This window comes from Amia ocellicauda, chromosome 4 (genome assembly GCF_036373705.1).
Source record: "Amia ocellicauda isolate fAmiCal2 chromosome 4, fAmiCal2.hap1, whole genome shotgun sequence".
Lineage (NCBI taxonomy): Eukaryota > Metazoa > Chordata > Actinopteri > Amiiformes > Amiidae > Amia > Amia ocellicauda.
In genome coordinates, this window is record NC_089853.1 from 43,990,584 (window position 1) to 44,011,081 (window position 20,498).

At 37.6% G+C, this 20,498-nt stretch overlaps 1 protein-coding gene across 1 annotated transcript; it reads right to left on the reverse strand.

Moving 5' to 3' along the window:
• Positions 1-1,441: 1,441 nt before the first annotated feature.
• On the reverse strand, positions 1,442-14,036 carry LOC136748574 (deoxynucleoside triphosphate triphosphohydrolase SAMHD1). Its single transcript, XM_066702440.1, has 15 exons — positions 13,978-14,036; positions 13,243-13,281; positions 12,944-13,104; positions 11,241-11,356; positions 11,050-11,120; positions 10,753-10,893; positions 9,165-9,295; positions 8,546-8,654; positions 4,316-4,407; positions 4,084-4,199; positions 3,588-3,733; positions 3,381-3,443; positions 3,263-3,295; positions 2,794-2,898; positions 1,442-2,364 (listed from the first exon to the last, which is right to left on the reverse strand). The coding sequence occupies exons 2-15, from the start codon at positions 13,258-13,260 to the stop codon at positions 2,086-2,088; spliced, it is 1,581 nt and encodes a 526-aa protein (XP_066558537.1). The 5' UTR covers positions 13,261-13,281; positions 13,978-14,036; the 3' UTR covers positions 1,442-2,085.
• Between the last annotated feature and the right edge of the window lie 6,462 nt (positions 14,037-20,498).

A 20,498-nucleotide genomic window follows, 5' to 3' on the forward strand; every position in this document is an offset into this window, starting at 1 on the left:
TTTAACGCCTCACATATTCAGTCACAAGATCCTACAACATGCAAGAGGAGCAGGGGGCAGCACTGTCAGGGATGCTTCTGCTTGGGAGGGCTGAAGGGGGGACAGCAGTGAGACATTTGCAGGAACAAAAAAAACAAGTGCAGTGATGGTGGTGGTGGTGGGGTTGCTGAAGGAGGAAGGGGGGGGATAAGGCACCTTGCAACAGCTGGTCTCAATTATCAGGGGGGGGGGCAGAGACCACTGGCGCCAGTAGGGGGGCAGGAGGTCAGAGAGGATGAAGATTATCAAAATACAAGTAGGCAGTCGGCCCCTGTGGTAGGATCTGCGGTCAGAGAGAGGGAGATCCGGGTCTGCAATCTCAGAGTCTGACTCAGTGCATGCCACAGGATGGAGGTGGAGGGGCGAGGAGGGAGCTGGTGGGGGGAAAGGGGGGGTCATGTGCTACTTCCGCTTCCTGGCAGATAACCCCTTCCTGGCTAAAAAACAACACATTTAAGCAGTGTGGAAAAGAGCAGTAGGCAATTATAGTGGTTCCACACTTCTGAATGAGTCCAAACACATGAGGTCTCACAGGGCTAAGACACATTACTCTCTACTATCTATAACACTAATGGCCACAAGAGGCAATGAAATGTTATGTAACATTTTAATAACAGGTTCACCTACTTAATTTGATTACCTGATCTGTAGTCTGAGCTCAAAGAAAACCGCACAGCACCAGTCCATAAATTTAGTCAAATTTTGACTCTGCAAGATGCCTTTGTTTCTATCCTCTCATAAACATATATTCTTATTACACCATCACTGTATCAAGTAGCTGCAGCTTGTAAATAAGGTTTCTGTGAACTTGTGTAACTGATCAATATTAGTAGAATTATACAATGATTTGCAAATGCATTAAAATACATACTAAAAATACTCTCAAGCTAGTGTTTTTTTCCCCCCAGTTTATATTCTCGCATAAGAATTTGAATTCAGAAAGTGAGACACAGACACCTTTATATATGATCCGAAGTCAAAATGAAGGTCAGTTTTTAAGCTGAAAATAAGATGTAACAATCAATCACAGTGCTACATAGTGCTCCACCTTGTGGAGGAAGAAAGAATAGGAACTGTGAAAAGAATTACAATATATAATGCTGCCATCTTGAGGAGATAGTTGTAGTGATTTTATTTCAGTAAAAGAGTTCCATTGAAAAATTATTTTTGTGCACTGTTGTTGAATAGGCATTCTTTGTATTTAAATGAAACTGTGAGAGGCTTGTGAGCAGTGTATATGATTTGTATTGCTGCGCTGGTAATTACATTGTACATAAAACTTCCTTAATCTACTTAATTCACACTTATAGCACTCTCTTGCAAGCATAAATACCTGGCTGCACAACAACATAATTTGTATTAAACAATTTACATGGGACTACATTGAAGATATACAATAAAATAGGTTAAATGTTTAATTTTATTTTTCATTTTTCATTCCAGACCACACCACAATGTCAATTGAAAGATTTCCTTAAAACACAGAAAAGTATTCTATACTCTATACTATATGAAAAACAGCGTACGTGTACACAAAGGAATTCCAAACATTCAGTAAAATATCTTAGTATTTTTGATCTGTGACATTAAACAACTCTCCTCATGCATCTTTCAGTAACATTCTATAATGAATTACAACAGCAGGACAATAATATTGGTAGACAGTTTTCTGTACCAAATGTCACTCGCAATGTACACGTTGCATGTAAAATTAATAATAGAATTGCATAAGTGTACATAACTCAATTAATAAAATAAATGAATAATGTCACCAAAAATAATCTAATCCCCAACCTCAACCTATTTTTTTTTTTTCAAGAGAATTACATGAATAAACTATATTATGAGCATGCACAAATAATCTTTAGAGTAAAAATTATCCATATTGCTGATGTCATTAGACATTAGTCCAGGTTTACATCCTAAAGAAAGAAAACATACTGAAATGTTATATTTTGTACTTTCATTTTTCTATATAATGTCTCTATATTGCTATATATTGTGCAGATTTTATAAATTAGCACAGATAGGGTAAGAGTATGGTCTTCAAACAATGGTTAGTGAATATGAAAATGTCATGGCTTTTTCTTGATACCACTGCTCAAGATAATCCTTCAATATTATAATAATCTGGTCATCTAGAACCCTTAATCGCTCTCCCTCCTCCGGGCCCTCTGCCTCCTCCGGGCCCTCTGCCTCCTCCGGGCCCTCTGCCTCCTCCGGGCCCTCTGCCTCCTCCGGGCCCTCTGCCTCCTCTCCTTTTATTTTCTTGTAATAAACACGTACCAGTTTCTCTTCAAACATGTTAGGTAGGAAAAGAGACACCTGCAGATATAAAAATAACAATTAATGTACAGGAAGCTCAAAGTGGGGCATTTGTTTTTATCCCAAATTATTACAAATCTACATAAACAAGGGATCACTAATGATTTAAAAATATAAAAATATTTGTTACAAAAGAGGACATTCATTTTTCTGCAGTATTTCTTATAATATTTATCATTTTTCAGAAGCAGTTATCTTTCAAGTTGAAAATAATTCACAAAGGGACTATGGGATTTTGCCTCATGCAATAGGAAGTACTGCACTTCACTTTGTATTGCACTTATGTTGTAAGTTGCCCTGGGTAAATAAATAAATAAAGTCTATGCTATTTTCTCTTTCACATAACCAGGCTTGTGTTTGTAGCCACCTAATATTTTCAATGGTAACAACTACTTTTCAAGGAATGCAAACATATTTAAAGAAGCCTACCTCTTCTCTAGTAATTAGGTGGGCTTCATTGGGGTTAGTTTTGCTGTAGAAGTTAACCCCATCAATGGGGTTATTTACCTTCATACCATAGTTCATGGTAACAACCTTGGCAACACAAAGCAAAGATAGAAATTTGAAGTTTCAGTCTAGAACGTTTTTAATACATATACAGAACTCAACAAAAAATAGAACTCGCACACATAATTAAGCTCCAAAACGAGTATTATTATAACGTAAAGCTCATATCATTTGTTAACTTGACTTTCATCAGAACAGTTCTTTGATGACAGTTCTTTGTTTACACTGTGTGGTGTGTGTATTTCACATTATATATCACGTTATATATTTTACACAGATTTAAGAACAAATATAATGTGGGGCATATGCACACTGAAATCCAAAACTGTAGCATTACTACCTGATAATGTATTTTGTGATATATGCTTGTACATAAAAGCTTTAAACTTACTTGAACAATGACTTTCGTCACATCGAGCGGATCCTGAAAAATAAAAAATAATGACAAATCCTTTTAAAATATAACCAAACATAATTTTAATTTTATAACACTCTCCATTAACTTTTACCTGATTGATGAGGATTCTCTCAGTTATGAATATCACAACCTGATCAGTAATCTCTTCTTCACTCTAAACAAAATTATAAACAAATAGTGATTAGTTAACATGAACATCACCAAGTAAAGCCCCTCCAACAATAATTCACACAGAACATTTCTATGTTTAAGAGAAAACTGACTTCATAAACCTTCAGAAAAACAAACATGTGCTTACCATTTTTGAACAGAAGGGTTTTGTTTCATGCGCAAACATGTAGAATTTATGGCGCATTACATTTCTGAGGATATTCTGGGCATTCATTATATTTTGGGCATTCTCTTCAGGAATTGGGTAGTACAGTATCTTTTGAAACATCACATCTAAGAGAGAAAGGCAGCTAATTTAGTGTAGTGTTACATAAATTAGAATTTGAACAAAGACAATGGTGTTAGCTTTCTATTATTCAACACAAATGATAAAAGAACAACCACAATTGGGACATGTTGTAAAAAAAAGTGAGTCACATTTATTGATATCTAAAATCATGAAATATTTGTATGCAGTTTTCATCACCAAGATGGGTATATATATATATATGTCACCATATGAAGTGAGACTTTTTATATATTTAATGACACAAAAACATACTGCATTTCACATTCCTGGAGGAATTTACCTCTTATATCTATCAGGCCCTAAATCAACACAAAACACCAAGAGGGTGACTGACCTGTCAGCTTTGTGTAGGCCTCCATATCATCTTTTGCAGTGGAGATCCTGAAAGTGCTTTCTTCAGAGCCTTTTATTTCAATTACTCCATCAGCCTGCAAGAAAGCTTCTGATATCCTGAAACAATTAAGAGGGATTCTATATTAATGTTTTTTTTTTGTATATATGTAATACTCTGAAACTATTTTTCCTAATATCAATGGCATGAAGTGTCAATATAGTGTTTTACTCACATTTCCTCAACGATCTTCACAACCCTGTGCTGACAGGCTCTGCGGTGAATGCAGTTTCGCATGTAAAAGAAGTCATACAAATTTCCCTTCTCCTGGATAAAGAAAAGAACACATTGAAGGAACAAAATTAAGTAACTTTTAGAAGTACTTATGAACCAGATACAAATAATTGTGTGTGTTCAACAGAGATAGATAGATAGACAGATAGATATAACGGACATTATTTTAGTCAACATAAAACTGTACATTTTGAAGTTCTCATTTAAGGAGTATGCACATTATCTAAGTCAAGACAACTGTAGTAAACAAATTAAGAAGAAAAAAAAACAACTCCTGGCTTACACCATTAAGACGGAGACTTAGACAGTTACAATAAGCTTACTTTGCTTGTTTCAGTTATTGGCTCAGAGCAGCCACTACCTTACACAGGTATCACAGATTGGAACAGAACTGAATTCCCATGTTAGAGGTAAGTTCTGTAGCTCCTCGCACACTTTCCAAGATATACAGGTAAGGCTAAATACTATTTCCGATACCAGTGCTTTACCTTTATCTAATGCATAAGCTTTTAGAAAAAATGGAGAAAACAGACTATTGTCATAAACGACATATTGGCCTGTGCATTTTGGGCAAATAGCCTTTACACTCGGTGCCCCCTGCTTCTGCATGAATGGCCAAATTAGTCTTACAAAGATTGGATGTCTGGTTTGTTTTCCCACATGGCTTTACACGGAGCTCCGCGGATGCCGTTCGTGCAAGGTAAGGGTCTTAATTTGTTTATATTAATTTAACAGCAATTCTGCTCCAATGTCTTTAGCACTGAATGACAGTGTTGGTTTAATGCAACGCAATCAATGCGCGCTTGTTGCAATTTAAAAATTTCGGGACAATTGCATCATCACATAGTCTTAAATAGGATTTTAAAACTTACTGAATGAGGTTACTGAATTATTATATTAATGATTATTCAATTTCTGCAAATTGCATGAAGAACAGGAAGGATGCTATCAAATTGAGCCAAAGGGATGAAAAATGACCTAGAAGACAACCACATAGAAGTTGAGAGGATTAAATAACAAGCTTTGCAGGTGTGACGCGGAAAAAGGAAGCAACAAGTGGGCAAGTGGAAACATCCTGGGCTTCTTTATAGGCTGTTGGTGATTTATATATATAATATAAACCGATCAGCCATAACATTATGACCACTGACAGGTGAAGTGAATAACACTGATAATCTCATTATCATGGCACCTGTCAGTGGGTGGGATATATTGGGCAGCAAGTGAACATTTTGTCCTCAAAGTTGATGTGTTTGAAGCAGGAAAAATGGGCAAGCGTGAGGATCTGAGCGACTTTGACAAGGGCCAAATTGTGATGGCTAGACGACTGGGTCAGAGCATCTCCAAAACTGCAGCTCTTGTGGGGTGTTCCTGGTCTGCAGTGGTCAGTACCTATCAAAAGTGGTCCAAGGAAGGAAAAGAGGTGAACCCGCCACAGGGTCATGGGCAGCCAAGGCTCATTGATGCACGTGGGGAGCGAAGACTGGCCCATGTTGTCCGATCCAATAGACGAGTTACTGTAGCTCAAATTGCTTGAAAAGTTCATGTTGGTTCTGATAGAAAGGTGTCAGAACACACAGTGCATCGCAGTTTGTTGCGTATGGGGCTGCGTAGCCGCAGACCAGTCAGGGTGCCCATGCTGACCCCTGTCCACTGCGGAAAGCGCCTACAATGGGCACGTGAGCATCAGAACTGGACCATGGAGCAATGGAAGAAGGTGGCCTGGTCTGATGAATCACGAGTTCATGGTGTTGACTTGGCCTCCAAATTCCACAGATCTCAATCTAATCGAGCATCTGTGGGATGTGCTGTACAAACAAGTCCGATCCATGGAGGCCCCACCTCGCAACTTACAGGGCTTAAAGGATCTGCTGCTAAGTCTTGGTGCCAGATACCACAGCACACCTTCAGATGTCTAGTGGAGTCCATGCCTAGACGGGTCAGGGCTGTTTTAGTGGCAAAAGGGGGACCTACATAATATTAGGCAGGTGGTCATAATGTTATGGCTGATCGGTGTATATATATATCATTAAAAAAAAAAATCTATACCTACATAAGAAATAACATCCCTACATCAGGAATTTAGCCCAAAATGCCTGGATTGCAGCGGTTTTCCATAGCAGATTGTGAAACCTATTTTAAGTAGCATATAGATTCTGCCCTGCCCTGATTAGTGGTATATGACTGAATTTTGGAGTTAGTCTCAAATAAATGTATAAACATATATATGTGTTCTATGGCTGTACAATAAGTAAATGCATTAATTGTTACAAATGCTCATGTGGAGAACGTGTGATGTTGGTGAATTGTTGCCAGGGCGAAATGTCGGGACGAGTTGTCATTTACTCATGAAATGACTTCCTGATATAGTGAAATTACTTCCGGATATACTGAAATTATATCGATATGAAAAACCTTTCACTCATCTAAAGTGGGGGAAAAAAAGTATTTGATCCCCTGCTGATTTTGTACGTTTGCCCACTGACAAAGAAATGATCAGTCTATAATTTTAATGGTAGGTGTATTTTAACAGTGAGAGACAGAATAACAACAAACAAATCCAGAAAAACACATTTCAAAAAAGTTATACATTGATTTGCATGTTAATGAGGGAAATAAGTATTTGACCCCTTCGACTTAGTACTTGGTGGCAAAACCCTTGTTGGCAATCACAGAGGTCAGACGTTTCTTGTAGTTGGCCACCAGGTTTGCACACATCTCAGGAGGGATTTTGTCCCACTCCTCTTTGCAGATCCTCTCCAAGTCATTAAGGTTTCGAGGCTGACGTTTGGCAACTCGAACCTTCAGCTCCCTCCACAGGTTTTCTATGGGATTAAGGTCTGGAGACTGGCTAGGCCACTCCAGGACCTTAATGTGCTTCTTCTTGAGCCACTCCTTTGTTGCCTTGGCTGTGTGTTTTGGGTCATTGTCATGCTGGAATACCCATCCACGACCCATTTTCAATGCCCTGGCTGAGGGAAGGAGGTTCTCACCCAAGATTTGAGGGTACATGGCCCCGTCCATCTTCCCTTTGATGCGGTGCAGTTGTCCTGTCCCCTTAGCAGAAAAACACCCCCAAAGCATAATGTTTCCACCTCCATGTTTGATGGTGGGGATGGTGTTCTTGGGGTCATTCCTCCTCCTCCAAACACGGCGAGTTGAGTTGATGCCAAAGAGCTCGATTTTGGTCTCATCTGACCACAACACTTTCACCCAGTTCTCCTCTGAATCATTAACAAGATCCTCCCGTGTAGTTCTGGGCTGATTCCTCACCGTTCTCATGATCATTGAAACTCCACGAGGTGAGATCTTGCATGGAAACCCAGACCGAGGGAGAATGACAGTTATTTTGTGTTTCTTCCATTTGTGAATAATCGCACCAACTGTTGTCACCTTCTCACCAAGCTGCTTGGCGATGGTCTTGTAGCCCATTCCAGCCTTGTGTAGGTCTACAATCTTGTCCCTGACATCCTTGGACAGCTCTTTGGTCTTGGCCATGGTGGAGAGTTTGGACTCTGATTGATTGATTGCTTCTGTGGACAGGTGTCTTTTATACAGGTAACGAGCTGAGATTAGGAGCACTCCCTTTAAGAGAGTGCTCCTAATCTCAGCTCGTTACCTGTATAAAAGACACCTGGGAGCCAGAAATCTTGCTGATTGATAGGGGATCAAATACTTATTTCCCTCATTAACATGCAAATCAATTAATAACTTTTTTGAAATGCGTTTTTCTGGATTTTGTTGTTGTTATTCTGTCTCTCACTGTTAAAATACACCTACCATTAAAATTATAGACTGATCATTTCTTTGTCAGTGGGCAAACGTACAAAATCAGCAGGGGATCAAATACTTTTTTCCCTCACTGTATATCAGAATTTCTTGCATGCACTTTAAAAGTTTCATATGTATTTGTGTGAGCATTTCATATATGTATGCATGAGTATTCAATTTAATATGTGTGTGTACGAAAAGTTTAAATTATTTCCTAAACGGCCCCTCATATTATTATTAATTATTATATATTTCTTAGCAGATGCCCTTATCCAGGGCGAAAATATGCTAAGCTATTGGAACACAATGTGTACTGAAGCAGTAATTTCTTAAAGTGTGCTATGTTTTTATATTATGATATGCGTTTAAACATTTTAATAAACTAGCATGGTAGCAATACCTTATCTCTGAAGCAGATTTGTTTTTTTTCTTGTACAGTACAAACACGAGCAAACTTCAGAAGGCGATTGTAGTCAAAGTTGTTTGCCATCCCCAGGTAAGAGCAATCCCTAATGGCAAAGAAACACATTTTGTATGTGTCAAACACAAGCGTGATTAACATCAAAGCAGTATTTCATTTTACCCTGCTTCTAAATAGATGACAAATTCTATATTGTATTCAACACATTAAATAACAGATAAACTGAACTATATTTCTTGAAAAAATAATTATGAGAGAGGGGTAAATCCTCAGTGACACCTTAGCAGGGCCCAGTACATATTTTATTAATCATTACAAGTAAAGTTCCAGAAGGCAAAACATAACACATATGTAGGAAAAAGAGTATTTATTGTTATTTTTTTAAGGAAATGTGGTTCAGTTCTTCTGAAATGCTTAATATACAGACACCCTTAAAGCCTGAAACAGTCATTAGAAATTGTAGGCTTTCATGTTCTATTTGTAAATACAATAAAATTAGATACAGAAAAAATATAAACAGACCACAAGATAAAAGAGTGTCAGATAAGACCCGAATCTATATAAATAAACAGTTATGGTAAGGAAATAGTTAACCCACCTGGCAAAATAATCCCACTTGTCTACATCAATGCCATTTCTCTTGTTGGACACAATCTCATACAGGAAGGGCTTGTTGATTCTCCGATCTCCATTTACTTCAGCGTCTCTAGCCCCATTATTTTCCACCTGCTATGAATACATAATATGAAAACAATAATTTTTTCTCAGATTGAAGCACTGAAGTATAACATATAATATAGCATATATTGTGAGATGTAAGTGTAAGAGTTTTTGATGATATGCCACCTACAATTTCACATTCCCTCCTCCTCATCTCCTCCAGTCTTAGGCCATTTCTGTAAATCCACGTAATTTCCATTTAACCAGAAAAGTAATGTTATTTACAGGAAAGATGTGTGTAATTGTGTGTAAACTAAATGGGACAACCAATATTTGTTGTATTTCAATTTAGTATTTAGCATTATATTTCAGGTACATATGATTTAGACAACCAGCTAGTCAATTTGACAGTTACATGATTAATGAAGATTTATTATTATTAGGGTCTATAGTCATGGAATTTATATACAAAGGAAAATCAAGTGAACTACACCAAAATAAGAAAAATATTACTTTAGCTTTCTGTTCATAAAAACAATACTACTAGTGAGGAGCCAGCTTTGCATGCAAATTGATTAAATAATGTAGCTCACGATTAATGTCTCTTGCTTGGAGAATAACTAATGGCTTTATTTAACTAGGAAACAATTAACCTTAAACCTGATACCTGCCTTCTACCTAACTAAACTGATTGGATGCACACTTTTTTTTTTACCCTCACAGAAAATGTTTTGTTTAAATAAATAGTTTTTGTTTGTTTTTAACAATACGTTAGAAGTTCTGATCTGTTCCCTACCATGAATAACACCTGAAACTGAGTCAGTATGCACAATTCCTATACAATGTACTACTTTTGACTATATCACTGCCCAAAACTAATTTGTTCAAGGCCTAAGCACAACTCACTTTATTCTCTCTATTAACTTTCTTAAGAACCATGCTATGAATGTCACCTCACAGCATTAATAAACATAAGCAGCCAATTAAAACAATTACATTAAATTACTGTCTTATTCTTGGAGGGGGTCTTACTGATATGTAAAAACAAAATGTTCCTTTTCCATTTATTCACATCTGAAACTTGAAACTTGGCTGAGACGTGGAAGAAAATGTAGTATATAGTAGCGTAGTATAAGCAATAATAAGATTCATAAAACCCCTTCTCACTGCCTCCTCACTTCTGCACCATGAAGAAAGTCTACTTTATATAAATCGTAGATCACAGTAAATATGACAAAATTAGGGAAAAGAAAATTGAAATTGACTATGATTTTATTTAATCTCTGCACTTGGAAATATGATATCTCAGTGTATGATGCTTGTTAGCAATCTTTCAGGTTCCATATTTAAAATAACCAGCAAGTGATTGTTCAGACTATTGACTATTATGCTGCATTACAAGGGTAATCTTTCCATGGAAAGTAAGGGTAAAATGCCAATAACACTTCTTCACTTTTATATGTGGTTGGTATATGTATTATTTGTTTGGTAGTTTAAAATTCAGTAAAAAAAACAGAGCTACTCACATGCTGTGCTGCATTAATGTCTATCAGTTCTTTGATGAAAACCAGGTCTTCAGGAAGAACCAGGCCTGCTGCCACCATTTCATTCTCAAGATTATTTTGCCTGATCAGGTGATCTAACATACAGATGGAGGCCTCCTCATGCTGCAACAAACAAACACACAAACACACTAACATCAGAAATAATAAAGATCTATTACAGAGTGAAATAATGGTCTAGACCAACTCACAACATCAAATCAAAATATAATCCCTTTATCCATCTTTAAATTTCTGCTCTGAGCTAATCCCTTTAACCACCTTCCATGTAGAACCTGGAATGGCTTTCTTCATGAAGTTTGCATCAAACATGTGAGAAAAGGGTCCATGTCCTGCAATAAATCAAAGGGGAAACTGAAGTATAAAGATCCAATTTAAGAATTTTACAAACAATAATGTGAGAATAATGAGTTTGACAGTGATGGACTGTCAGCGTTAGGCAACAGGCTCACCCAGGTCGTGACACAGGCCTGCGATCTGCACACACAGCATGTCTCTCTGGGTGATGTTGAGCTCCGGCTGTCGCTCATGCAGCGCCTGGACCAGCCTTCCAGCCAGGTACCCCACCCTGCAAGAGAAACACCAAGCGCACTGCATCACAACACGGCTCTGCACACAGCCTGGATACACTGGGGAATGTATACGTGGCGGCACTCTTTCCTGTCAACAATGAGCTGCTGCTGATACTTTGATTAACCTAAACTCAGGATGGAAATCCAAATCCAGTAAAAATCCTTTTTTTTTTTTCTTTTATTCACCTTCTGGAAATGTACCAAGCATTTATTTTTAAAAAGTGCTCAAATAATAATAAAAAAATCAGCTTTTAATATTTGCTTTGTCTAAGCCAATGCTGACACCTGTTTGTGGGTGTCAGGCCAGGGTGCTAGGAGCCTTCTATTGTGATAACTCAGTTAAATTCAGTTTTATAATTTACACTATTTCTCAGTTGAAGTACATGATATCAATCCTAAAACTATCCGATCAAATCAGGAACACCATCTCACTGAGCCAAGCTACTGGGTTCAGCTATTTAAGAGATAATGCCAACACCAGATATTCCATTTTGCAAGAAATCAGACTCAACAAAATCGATGGGTAGTTTCTAGACACCCACTGTGAAAAAGTAGACGGATCCGGCAACCAAGGATGGTGGATTAAGTGGCAAGGAGAGCACGTTTATTAATTCAAAGAGTCCACCTGAGCAATCAGGTCTGTGCAATAACTTCAGGGTGTGAAGTACAAAAACAGTTACTTTGCACATAAAAACAAAAACTTGCCAGTAAAACTAGGCTTTAAGTAAACAAAAAAAACAAAAACAAAAAAGAATACAGCTAACATAAGCTTGCTTTGCTTATTCAACACACAGGCTTCAACAAAACAGAACTGACTTTTACAGCTTGAGGTAAGGCCTATTTTATCCCCGGTCCACTTTTCTAAACATACAGGTAAGGCTAAATGCTCTATAACCTTAATTCGTATGCATAAGCTTTTAGTTCCAGAGTAGTAAATTACAAAACAAACATTTCTGCATGACATGACAAGAAAAATAAACAAACAAACTATTGTCATATATCTGCATATGAATGGCTGCATTAAGAAGAAATTGCCATTACACTCGATGCCCCCTGCTTCTGCATGTATGGTCCAGAACACTGTCTGAAAGCAACCACTAGGTGTCGCTGCCGGGCCCTAGAGCGAGCACAGCGAAACTCAAACCCGGAAGCAATGAGCCAAGCTGTAACCCTATAGCGTTTACCTTTCCTAAACAGACAAGAAAACGAAAAGGCATTACAAAAAGACAGGGAGCTTAAAGGATTCATACAGCGCAAGGTAACAATCTTGAGTGGTTTATCTTATCATTAATCACAATTCTGCGGCAATGTCTTTAGCATTACATGATGGTGTGGGTTTAATGTAATGTATTGCCATCGGTGTGCGCTTGTGGTCATTCAAAACACTGTTCGTGGTGAGGTCGGGACAACCGCATCATCACACCCACCCCTTTGTACAGAGAAAATCATTTGTATCTGAATTCTGCGATGTATTCCTGTGTAAGAACAGAGGTACAAGATGACTCTATACAAATCAAAATAAATATACACACTACATAATTAGCATGAGGTACACTAATCACAGCACAGCAAGCTGTTCTTACCCTATGGAGTGCTCAAAGCGGTTGTGTGAGGCTCCAGGAAACACAAAATAGGCTCCGCCCAGCTGCTTGATGTAGCGCAGTCTCTGGAACTGCGGGGTGTCGATGAACTGGACTAGCAACTCGGGCAAAGCAATGTGACCATGAATGGGATCATTAAATACCTGCAAAGCCAGAAACTAATTTCAGAGCTTGAAAAAACACTCAGACCTGCCTATTGTACCAAGATATTTTTATGTTAACCCCTCACCCCGCCCATGTTTTTCAGTATTCTAGACAAACAAAATGATTTCTTGTCTTACTTTCATCTCCACTTCCATGTCACCAGCTTCGTCCGTATGCTGTTCAGAAGTAATGAGATTCATTGGGTAGAATGATATTTGATTGGAACTAAATAATATCGTACTTTATATATCAATTAATTTCACTACCAATATACAAAAAAGTTATTTTTTATAATCAATGAATTTATGAAATAGACACTTACATATGCAAGTCTTAGACCAAATTAAGTATTTGACTTTTTCACAGCATTGTATGTGAAATGGATTAACATAAATTAAAATGTTTAAACACATTTTTCTTCCCCTATGTCTGCATTTAAACTCTTTAAGAACAATGCTTTTAGATGTACATGTGCAAATATAGCTTTTCCCCTTGTGAAATGAGAGCATATCAAACAAGTATATCAGTCTTTTCCTTGATATTGTACATAAAGATTTATTTTCTATTTTTATTGGACAGGAATTAATACATTAATACATCTTTATATATACAGCTCTGGAAAAAAATAAGAGACCACTCTAAGTTCAGAAATCAATGTTAAGTGGTCTCTTAATTTTTTTCAATTTTTCCAGAGCTGTATATATATATTTGTGTGTGTATATCTATTGAGAATTCATCACTTACCTTAAGTGAATGATCTATCTTTTGCTTTATATTGGTCTTTGATGTGGCTAATATTTACATGTAAAAAATAATATTTCTATATGTTTATTTTAAATGTGTTGTCAAAATCAGTCAGATGGTTTTCTTACCTGCTTGCAATGTTGAATAAGTATTCTGATGTCTGTTTGAGTTCAAGAGGTATATATAATAATTGTTTTCACTGCAAACATTCGTTCTTATGTACTAATCTCAGATCAATGCACCGCCCCAAAAAAGACAAAACACACCTTTGTGGCTTTCAATTGCCTCAAACATTAATACTTTTCTGTGACCTGACATTAAATAAATTATGTAATGTTATATCATGATTGTCAATATGTACAGTGGCCTCCAGGTATATTCATACACTTGGAAAAATATAGCAAGAAGATAATTCAACTGAAGAAATGCAAGAGTGCAATCATTTGTATTTCCTAAAATAAACTAACATATTTAATATTTTTTATACTAATACTACTGAACGTACACATTTTGGCATTAAAATATTAAATTAAAAAGGTGAACATCTGAGTTTGGGCCGAAATGTATGTGTGCAATACTACTCCAGCTGATTTCTGTTGACTTTTTTCCATTGATCTGATTACCGTTGAGGGTGCCCTGGGTAAAATCTCTGTGGCTGTCTATTGAGATTATATTGAGAGTCTTGAAACTTCTTAATCCCAGCCAAATGGGGAAACTCCTTGATCAGGTAAACTGTAGTACACAAATAGATTTTTTTCAACACAATCTGGTGAACAGGCTAACCTTGTGGTCCCTGGTTAGCACAGTGGTCAGGGATGACAGGGAATGTTAGACATCCCCTTGTGGTCTGCTACAGCATGACACACAGTTGCTGCATTAAAGTGATAACTTCTGTTGATACTCCTCCAGACTGCACAGTGCCTTCAGTATCCTTTATAATACTTTTTTCATAATCCATCTGGTCTGTGGTAGAGTCTGTGCAATATTGATTAATCACACTTATTTCGAGACAAAATCTAAACTTTGTCCCACCCACAAATTACAAATTACGAAGTTGTAACCTGTCGCATGTTGATTTATGAATAGTATAAAGTGCGATAGAGTGCAGATTTGTACTTTGCCATTTGCAGGTAGGTCAAAATGTTGATCTGGTCTAGCCTTTAATCATTTAATCATTTCAGTAACTGTCAGTTACTGAATCTGCTGACAACACATCACCTCATAGTAACATAGTGTGCAGTGTGTAGTATAGTACCTGCAAACAAATACTGTGGCCTTCAGCCCTAATGCAGAGTCATCTTTACCATCCAAAAAGCCATCTCATTCCAGCTGAATAACGACTACATTGATGCTTTGCCATTTAAAACAAATAAATAGCCTACATCTCCCATTGGTTGAGTGTTATTGCTGGAAATGTTGTACAGCACTGTAGCTGCACTAGAAAATGTCCATTAAATCAATGATGGGTCACAATCCAATTAGGTGTGACACTATGTAAATAAGACCATGAAAAGTTAAATGCTGATCACTCCTGATCAGTAATACAAAAAAATGTAGTTTGGTTTAATTTTGTTGTTCTTATCAAGTATAATCACAGATATTTTAACTAACTTCCTTCTTAAATAACATCCTTCTCCAGAAACAACAACAAGTGATGTTCTATGTCCTGTGATTGACACGCACAATCCTCAGATCAGAAACTCTCATTGTATAACGAGATACTAGAAATGAGTCTGTGTGCTATAATGGTAGATGGTACAAACTATTAGAATATTGATATAGTTTAATTAAGCTAATTCTTCAAACCGTTTAAGATGACTCTTATCTGTTCAAGCAGTTCAGCAGACAGTTTATTAATTTACAGTGTAGTGGTGATATTTTGTTAAAGATTGCTATGTTTTAGATAACATGCAGCTGGTTGTACATGCATAACATTGTTCTGTGACCTTGTGGTCTCTGGTATGGGAAGTGCTCAGTGCTGACAAGGATGTTAACCTCCAATGATATGTAGTGGCTGTGCTGGTGGGGAGTGATAACTTTAGCCTATACTCCTCCACACAATCCAGCAACTCGCACAGTCCTTCATTATTCTCATTCTTCATCCATAGCTCTCTCTGGTCACCATATTGCTTTTAAATACCTTGACCAACATCATCCACCTTGATTAGTGTCTTTCTAAAACTCATAGAAAGGTTTGTATAAGACACCATTTGGCGTTTAATGAGTATGATGTGAATCTGTATATCCCATTAAGAAAGACAGTGTACCCTCTCTAATTCTTTCACTTTCCAACTTACTTTCAGTTCTGGTAACTCAAACACACACACAAACTGAACCTCTAATTAAATATCATTATAATATTTTTTTAGCTTTACATTATTAGAATGAGTAGTAATACTAGTAATAGTTATAATTAATAACACTGGAAGGTTAAAACTCCTGATGTAGCCATGAGAAAAGGATGCTGTTTGGCTTGAGTTTGGGTGTGGTGGATTTATACTATTAATGAATATACATGGTTTAAATAACACTGTTCCATTGTCAAGGTACACACTTTCAAAATGAAGGAGCAACACAAACTGGTGCTGTGAGATATTCAGTTCTCTTCATGCTTTTCCACACACACACACACACACACACACACGTGTATTTGTGCAATGCTAGTCTGATTTGTGTTGAGGGTGCCTGGGGTATGGAGAAAGGTCTTGTGTAACCTCTCTGTTGAGATGATATGGAGAGCCTTGATACCTCTACATCACAGGCCTCCTCTACCATAATTGTCTTTGCTGTATTGTCAAAGTGTTGGTTTTATTTCAGCCAACATCATTCATCTGGTCAGTGTTAATGTCTTTCCCATGTATATTCATTCTACATAATGGTTATCAGACTTGCACTGACTGACTTGGCTGACAACAGATCCCTCTATAGTAACAATCCCCAGACAGAGCTAAGTAATGTGGTTTCTGTCACACAGACGTGATGAAAATGGAGCATCACCAGCTAAAATACCTTCTCACCTCACTATATAGTGATTGTGCTAATGCTTTGCCAATTTAAACAGTGTAGTGTCCTACCTCTCTCATTTCAGTACAAGGTATAGGCATGGCCCACAGCCATGTGAAACAGTGCAATGTGATGTTCCCCGTGTTCACATTCGTATCTGCACTAAATTGAATTGCTCCATAATTCCTAAAACATAAAAGTTGTCAGTGGAGCATTAATAAAAAGGTGCACTTTGTTTCAATATAGTTTAAAACACTTTACATGTAAACATGTTTGTAAAACAATCTTGTCAAGTGTAACACTGCCCTGTGTGGCGCAGTGAGGGGCCACCCTGAACTGCCCTGCACCTCTCTGGGTCCCTGAGGAGGAAAATGCCCCCCCAACTTGATACAACAGAAGGTGTCAGGCTCCCTGTGGTGGAGAGGCAGGGAGTAGAGCCTGAGTGAGAGCGAGTGAGAGCGAGTTAGAGAGTGAGAGCACAGATGCAAAATCATGGTGAAGGATTGCATTTATGGACTTGGTTGTCCGTGTTCATGATTAGTTCGGTGTGTAGAGAGGGACCTGTGTACATGCGTTAGTTTGACTCAAATCAGAGTTTTTGTTTTCGGTTTCTGCATTTCCGTTTTGTTTTGAGTACTAATAAATCACTACTTTTGCAGAATAATCATGCCTGTTGTTCCCTGAGCCCCATTTCCTAGTTGTATAATGCATCTCATACAGAGATAATTCATAAGTTAAATATTCCTGATGTAGTCATGAGAAAAGGATGTGGTTTGGTTTAGTAAATAAACCTGTTATGAAAACATCCCTGTTCCATTGGCAGGGTTCATTGCTTAGAGAATGAAGCAAACCCAAACTGGTGCTGTGAGATTTTCTGGAGTACTTTTCCACACACGCACCAGTCCTTGTGTACGTCTACTGAAAGTGGCTTTCTTGTGTGTGTTGAGGGAGCCCAGCATATTAAGACAAGTCTGGTTCAACCTCTCCGAGTGTGGATCTGTATTGAGTAGATTTAAAGAGTTGTGAGATATCTCAACCCCAGCCAAGTGGCAAACAGGTAAGAACACTTACAGGGTGATTTGTGGTCTCTGGTTGGCAAGAAGGTCAGTGATGACAAACCTGTTAGCCATGTCCTTGTTATGCCAGGTTAGCCATCCCCTTGCTGTCTGAGTCTAGAGACAAAAAGATGCAAACCAGTTCCACTGGCCCACATAACTGCAATTCATACTTCTCAAGACTATACAGTGCCTTCAACAATCCTTTATCATTCCCTTATTTCCCATCTTTCTGTGATCTGGTCCAAGTGTTGTTTTTTAACACCATCCATTTGCTCTGTTGCAATGTTGTTCCTATATTAAATTAATCATTTAATATCCATCAGGCTTGTAGTTACTGAATTTGTTACACATTACTCTAATATAACAATCCCCCATGTGGGGTGTAGCATAGTACCTGTAATACAAACACTGGCCTTTAGCCCTAATGCAGAGTCATCTTCACCATGTATAATGCCATCTCATCCAAGCTGAAAAACTTCTACATTGATACTTTGCCAATCACAACAATCAATCTCCCATTGGTGTTGTGTTTTTTCTGGAAACTTGGTACAGCACCACAGCTTCAGTTAAAAATGTCTTAACAGAGAAACGAATGGTCACCTGCTGACAGAGTAAAGGATGTGGAAGATTTACTGTAAACACTATGTCTCTGCACATGTCAGAGAATGAAAGAGTTAATGTAAAAATACATATTAATTGAAACTCCACGAGGTGAGATCTTGCATGGAAACCCAGACCGAGGGAGAATGACAGTTATTTTGTGTTTCTTCCATTTGTGAATAATCGCACCAACTGTTGTCAGCTTCTCACCAAGCTGCTTGGCGATGGTCTTGTAGCCCATTCCAGCCTTGTGTAGGTCTACAATCTTGTCCCTGACATCCTTGGACAGCTCTTTGGTCTTGGCCATGGTGAAGAGTTTGGAATCTGATTGATTGATTGCTTCTGTGGACAGGTGTCTTTTATACAGGTAACGAGCTGAGATTAGGAGCACTCCCTTTAAGAGAGTGCTCCTAATCTCAGCTCGTTACCTGTATAAAAGACACCTGGGAGCCAGAAATCTTGCTGATTGATAGGGGATCAAATACTTATTTCCCTCATTAACATGCAAATCAATTAATAACTTTTTTGAAATGCGTTTTTCTGGATTTTGTTGTTGTTATTCTGTCTCTCACTGTTAAAATACACCTACCTTTAAAATTATAGACTGATCATTTCTTTGTCAGTGGGCAAACGTACAAAATCAGCAGGGGATCAAATACTTTTTTCCCTCACTGTATTAATTCCTCAAATATATTCTATAGTAAAATTATATTGGGTGTCTATTTAAGTTTCATTTTTATTTTTAATAGTGGTATAAGTGATTGTTTGGTTTGGGGAAGTAGACCCTATTCAACAGCTATATAGCTCTCAGAAGACTGGGATCAGGAGAGGGGTTGGAGATAGTTACAGACCTCCTGTAATATAACCAGATTGGGGAACACCTACAACACGCCAATACTGATGTGTCTTGAGTTTGGTGTGAGTGATTTTTTTGTGTTTTGTTTGTTTTCATTGTTTTGTCCTTTTTGCAACCACATCTTGCATTAGTGCCTCCTTACCTGATATGTGCCACATAGTACTCCCCTACAGTTTCATTTCTGAAATATTTGTGTAGCCAACATGTAACACCAATAGCAGTCAGAAACACTAGGTAACACCGATACTTGGCCAACAGCATCAACAACCTTATAAAACAAAAGGTCAGAGCTGAAGGATAAAATTTAACAGACAACTCATCCTTTTCCTCTGACCCCCCCCCCCCCAACCCAAGAATAAAATAAAAACATAAGATTCACTCTTAGAAACACAGCAAAACAGAACAAATATACATTCAGCTTAATGAAAAAATGTTTTACTGTACATACCATACAAAGTATAATACAGGCAGCATAACTGAAATATTCAGAGATTTGCAGCCTAGGACTTTCACAAAGGAATAATATGGTCTAATCTATTGGGGATTATGCAATGAAACTCAAAACGTTGGTTATTTATTAGTCAGAGAAGTCAGAGAATGAGAATTGATTGTTGTGTTCCACACACTTTGAATTAACAACAGAAATCTAAACCTGCGTTTTAAGAGAATGGAATCACAAATTACAAGATGTTCCAAACAGAGCCTTGTACACAAAGCTGTATGGCATCACAAGGCTTCTTCTGCCAAACTTTTTTTGGCACCAATTTTATGAGGCTACAACACACCATCTAGTCAAGAAACCTCAGCATTTAACACAGCTAGCAAAACACAGAAAAACAAAAGGAAAGACTATCGTGCTTGTGCATTATCTAAAAAATGTACTCCATTAAATAAAATAAGAGTAAATAAAAGAGCATAAAATTAACATAACTTACATTAAAGACCTGAGTGGTTTGTGGTTTTACCGTTAATAAAAAAATAGATTGTTTGATATTGTTTGACTTTCGACCTGATCTTGCTTGAATCTGATGGAGTGGATGCGGCTCTGGGACATCTTGCAAACAGGCAGGAGCTTCTGACAAGAGCGGCTTTGAATCTTCTGCCTCATTCGGCTGCAGCTCAGATCTTCACC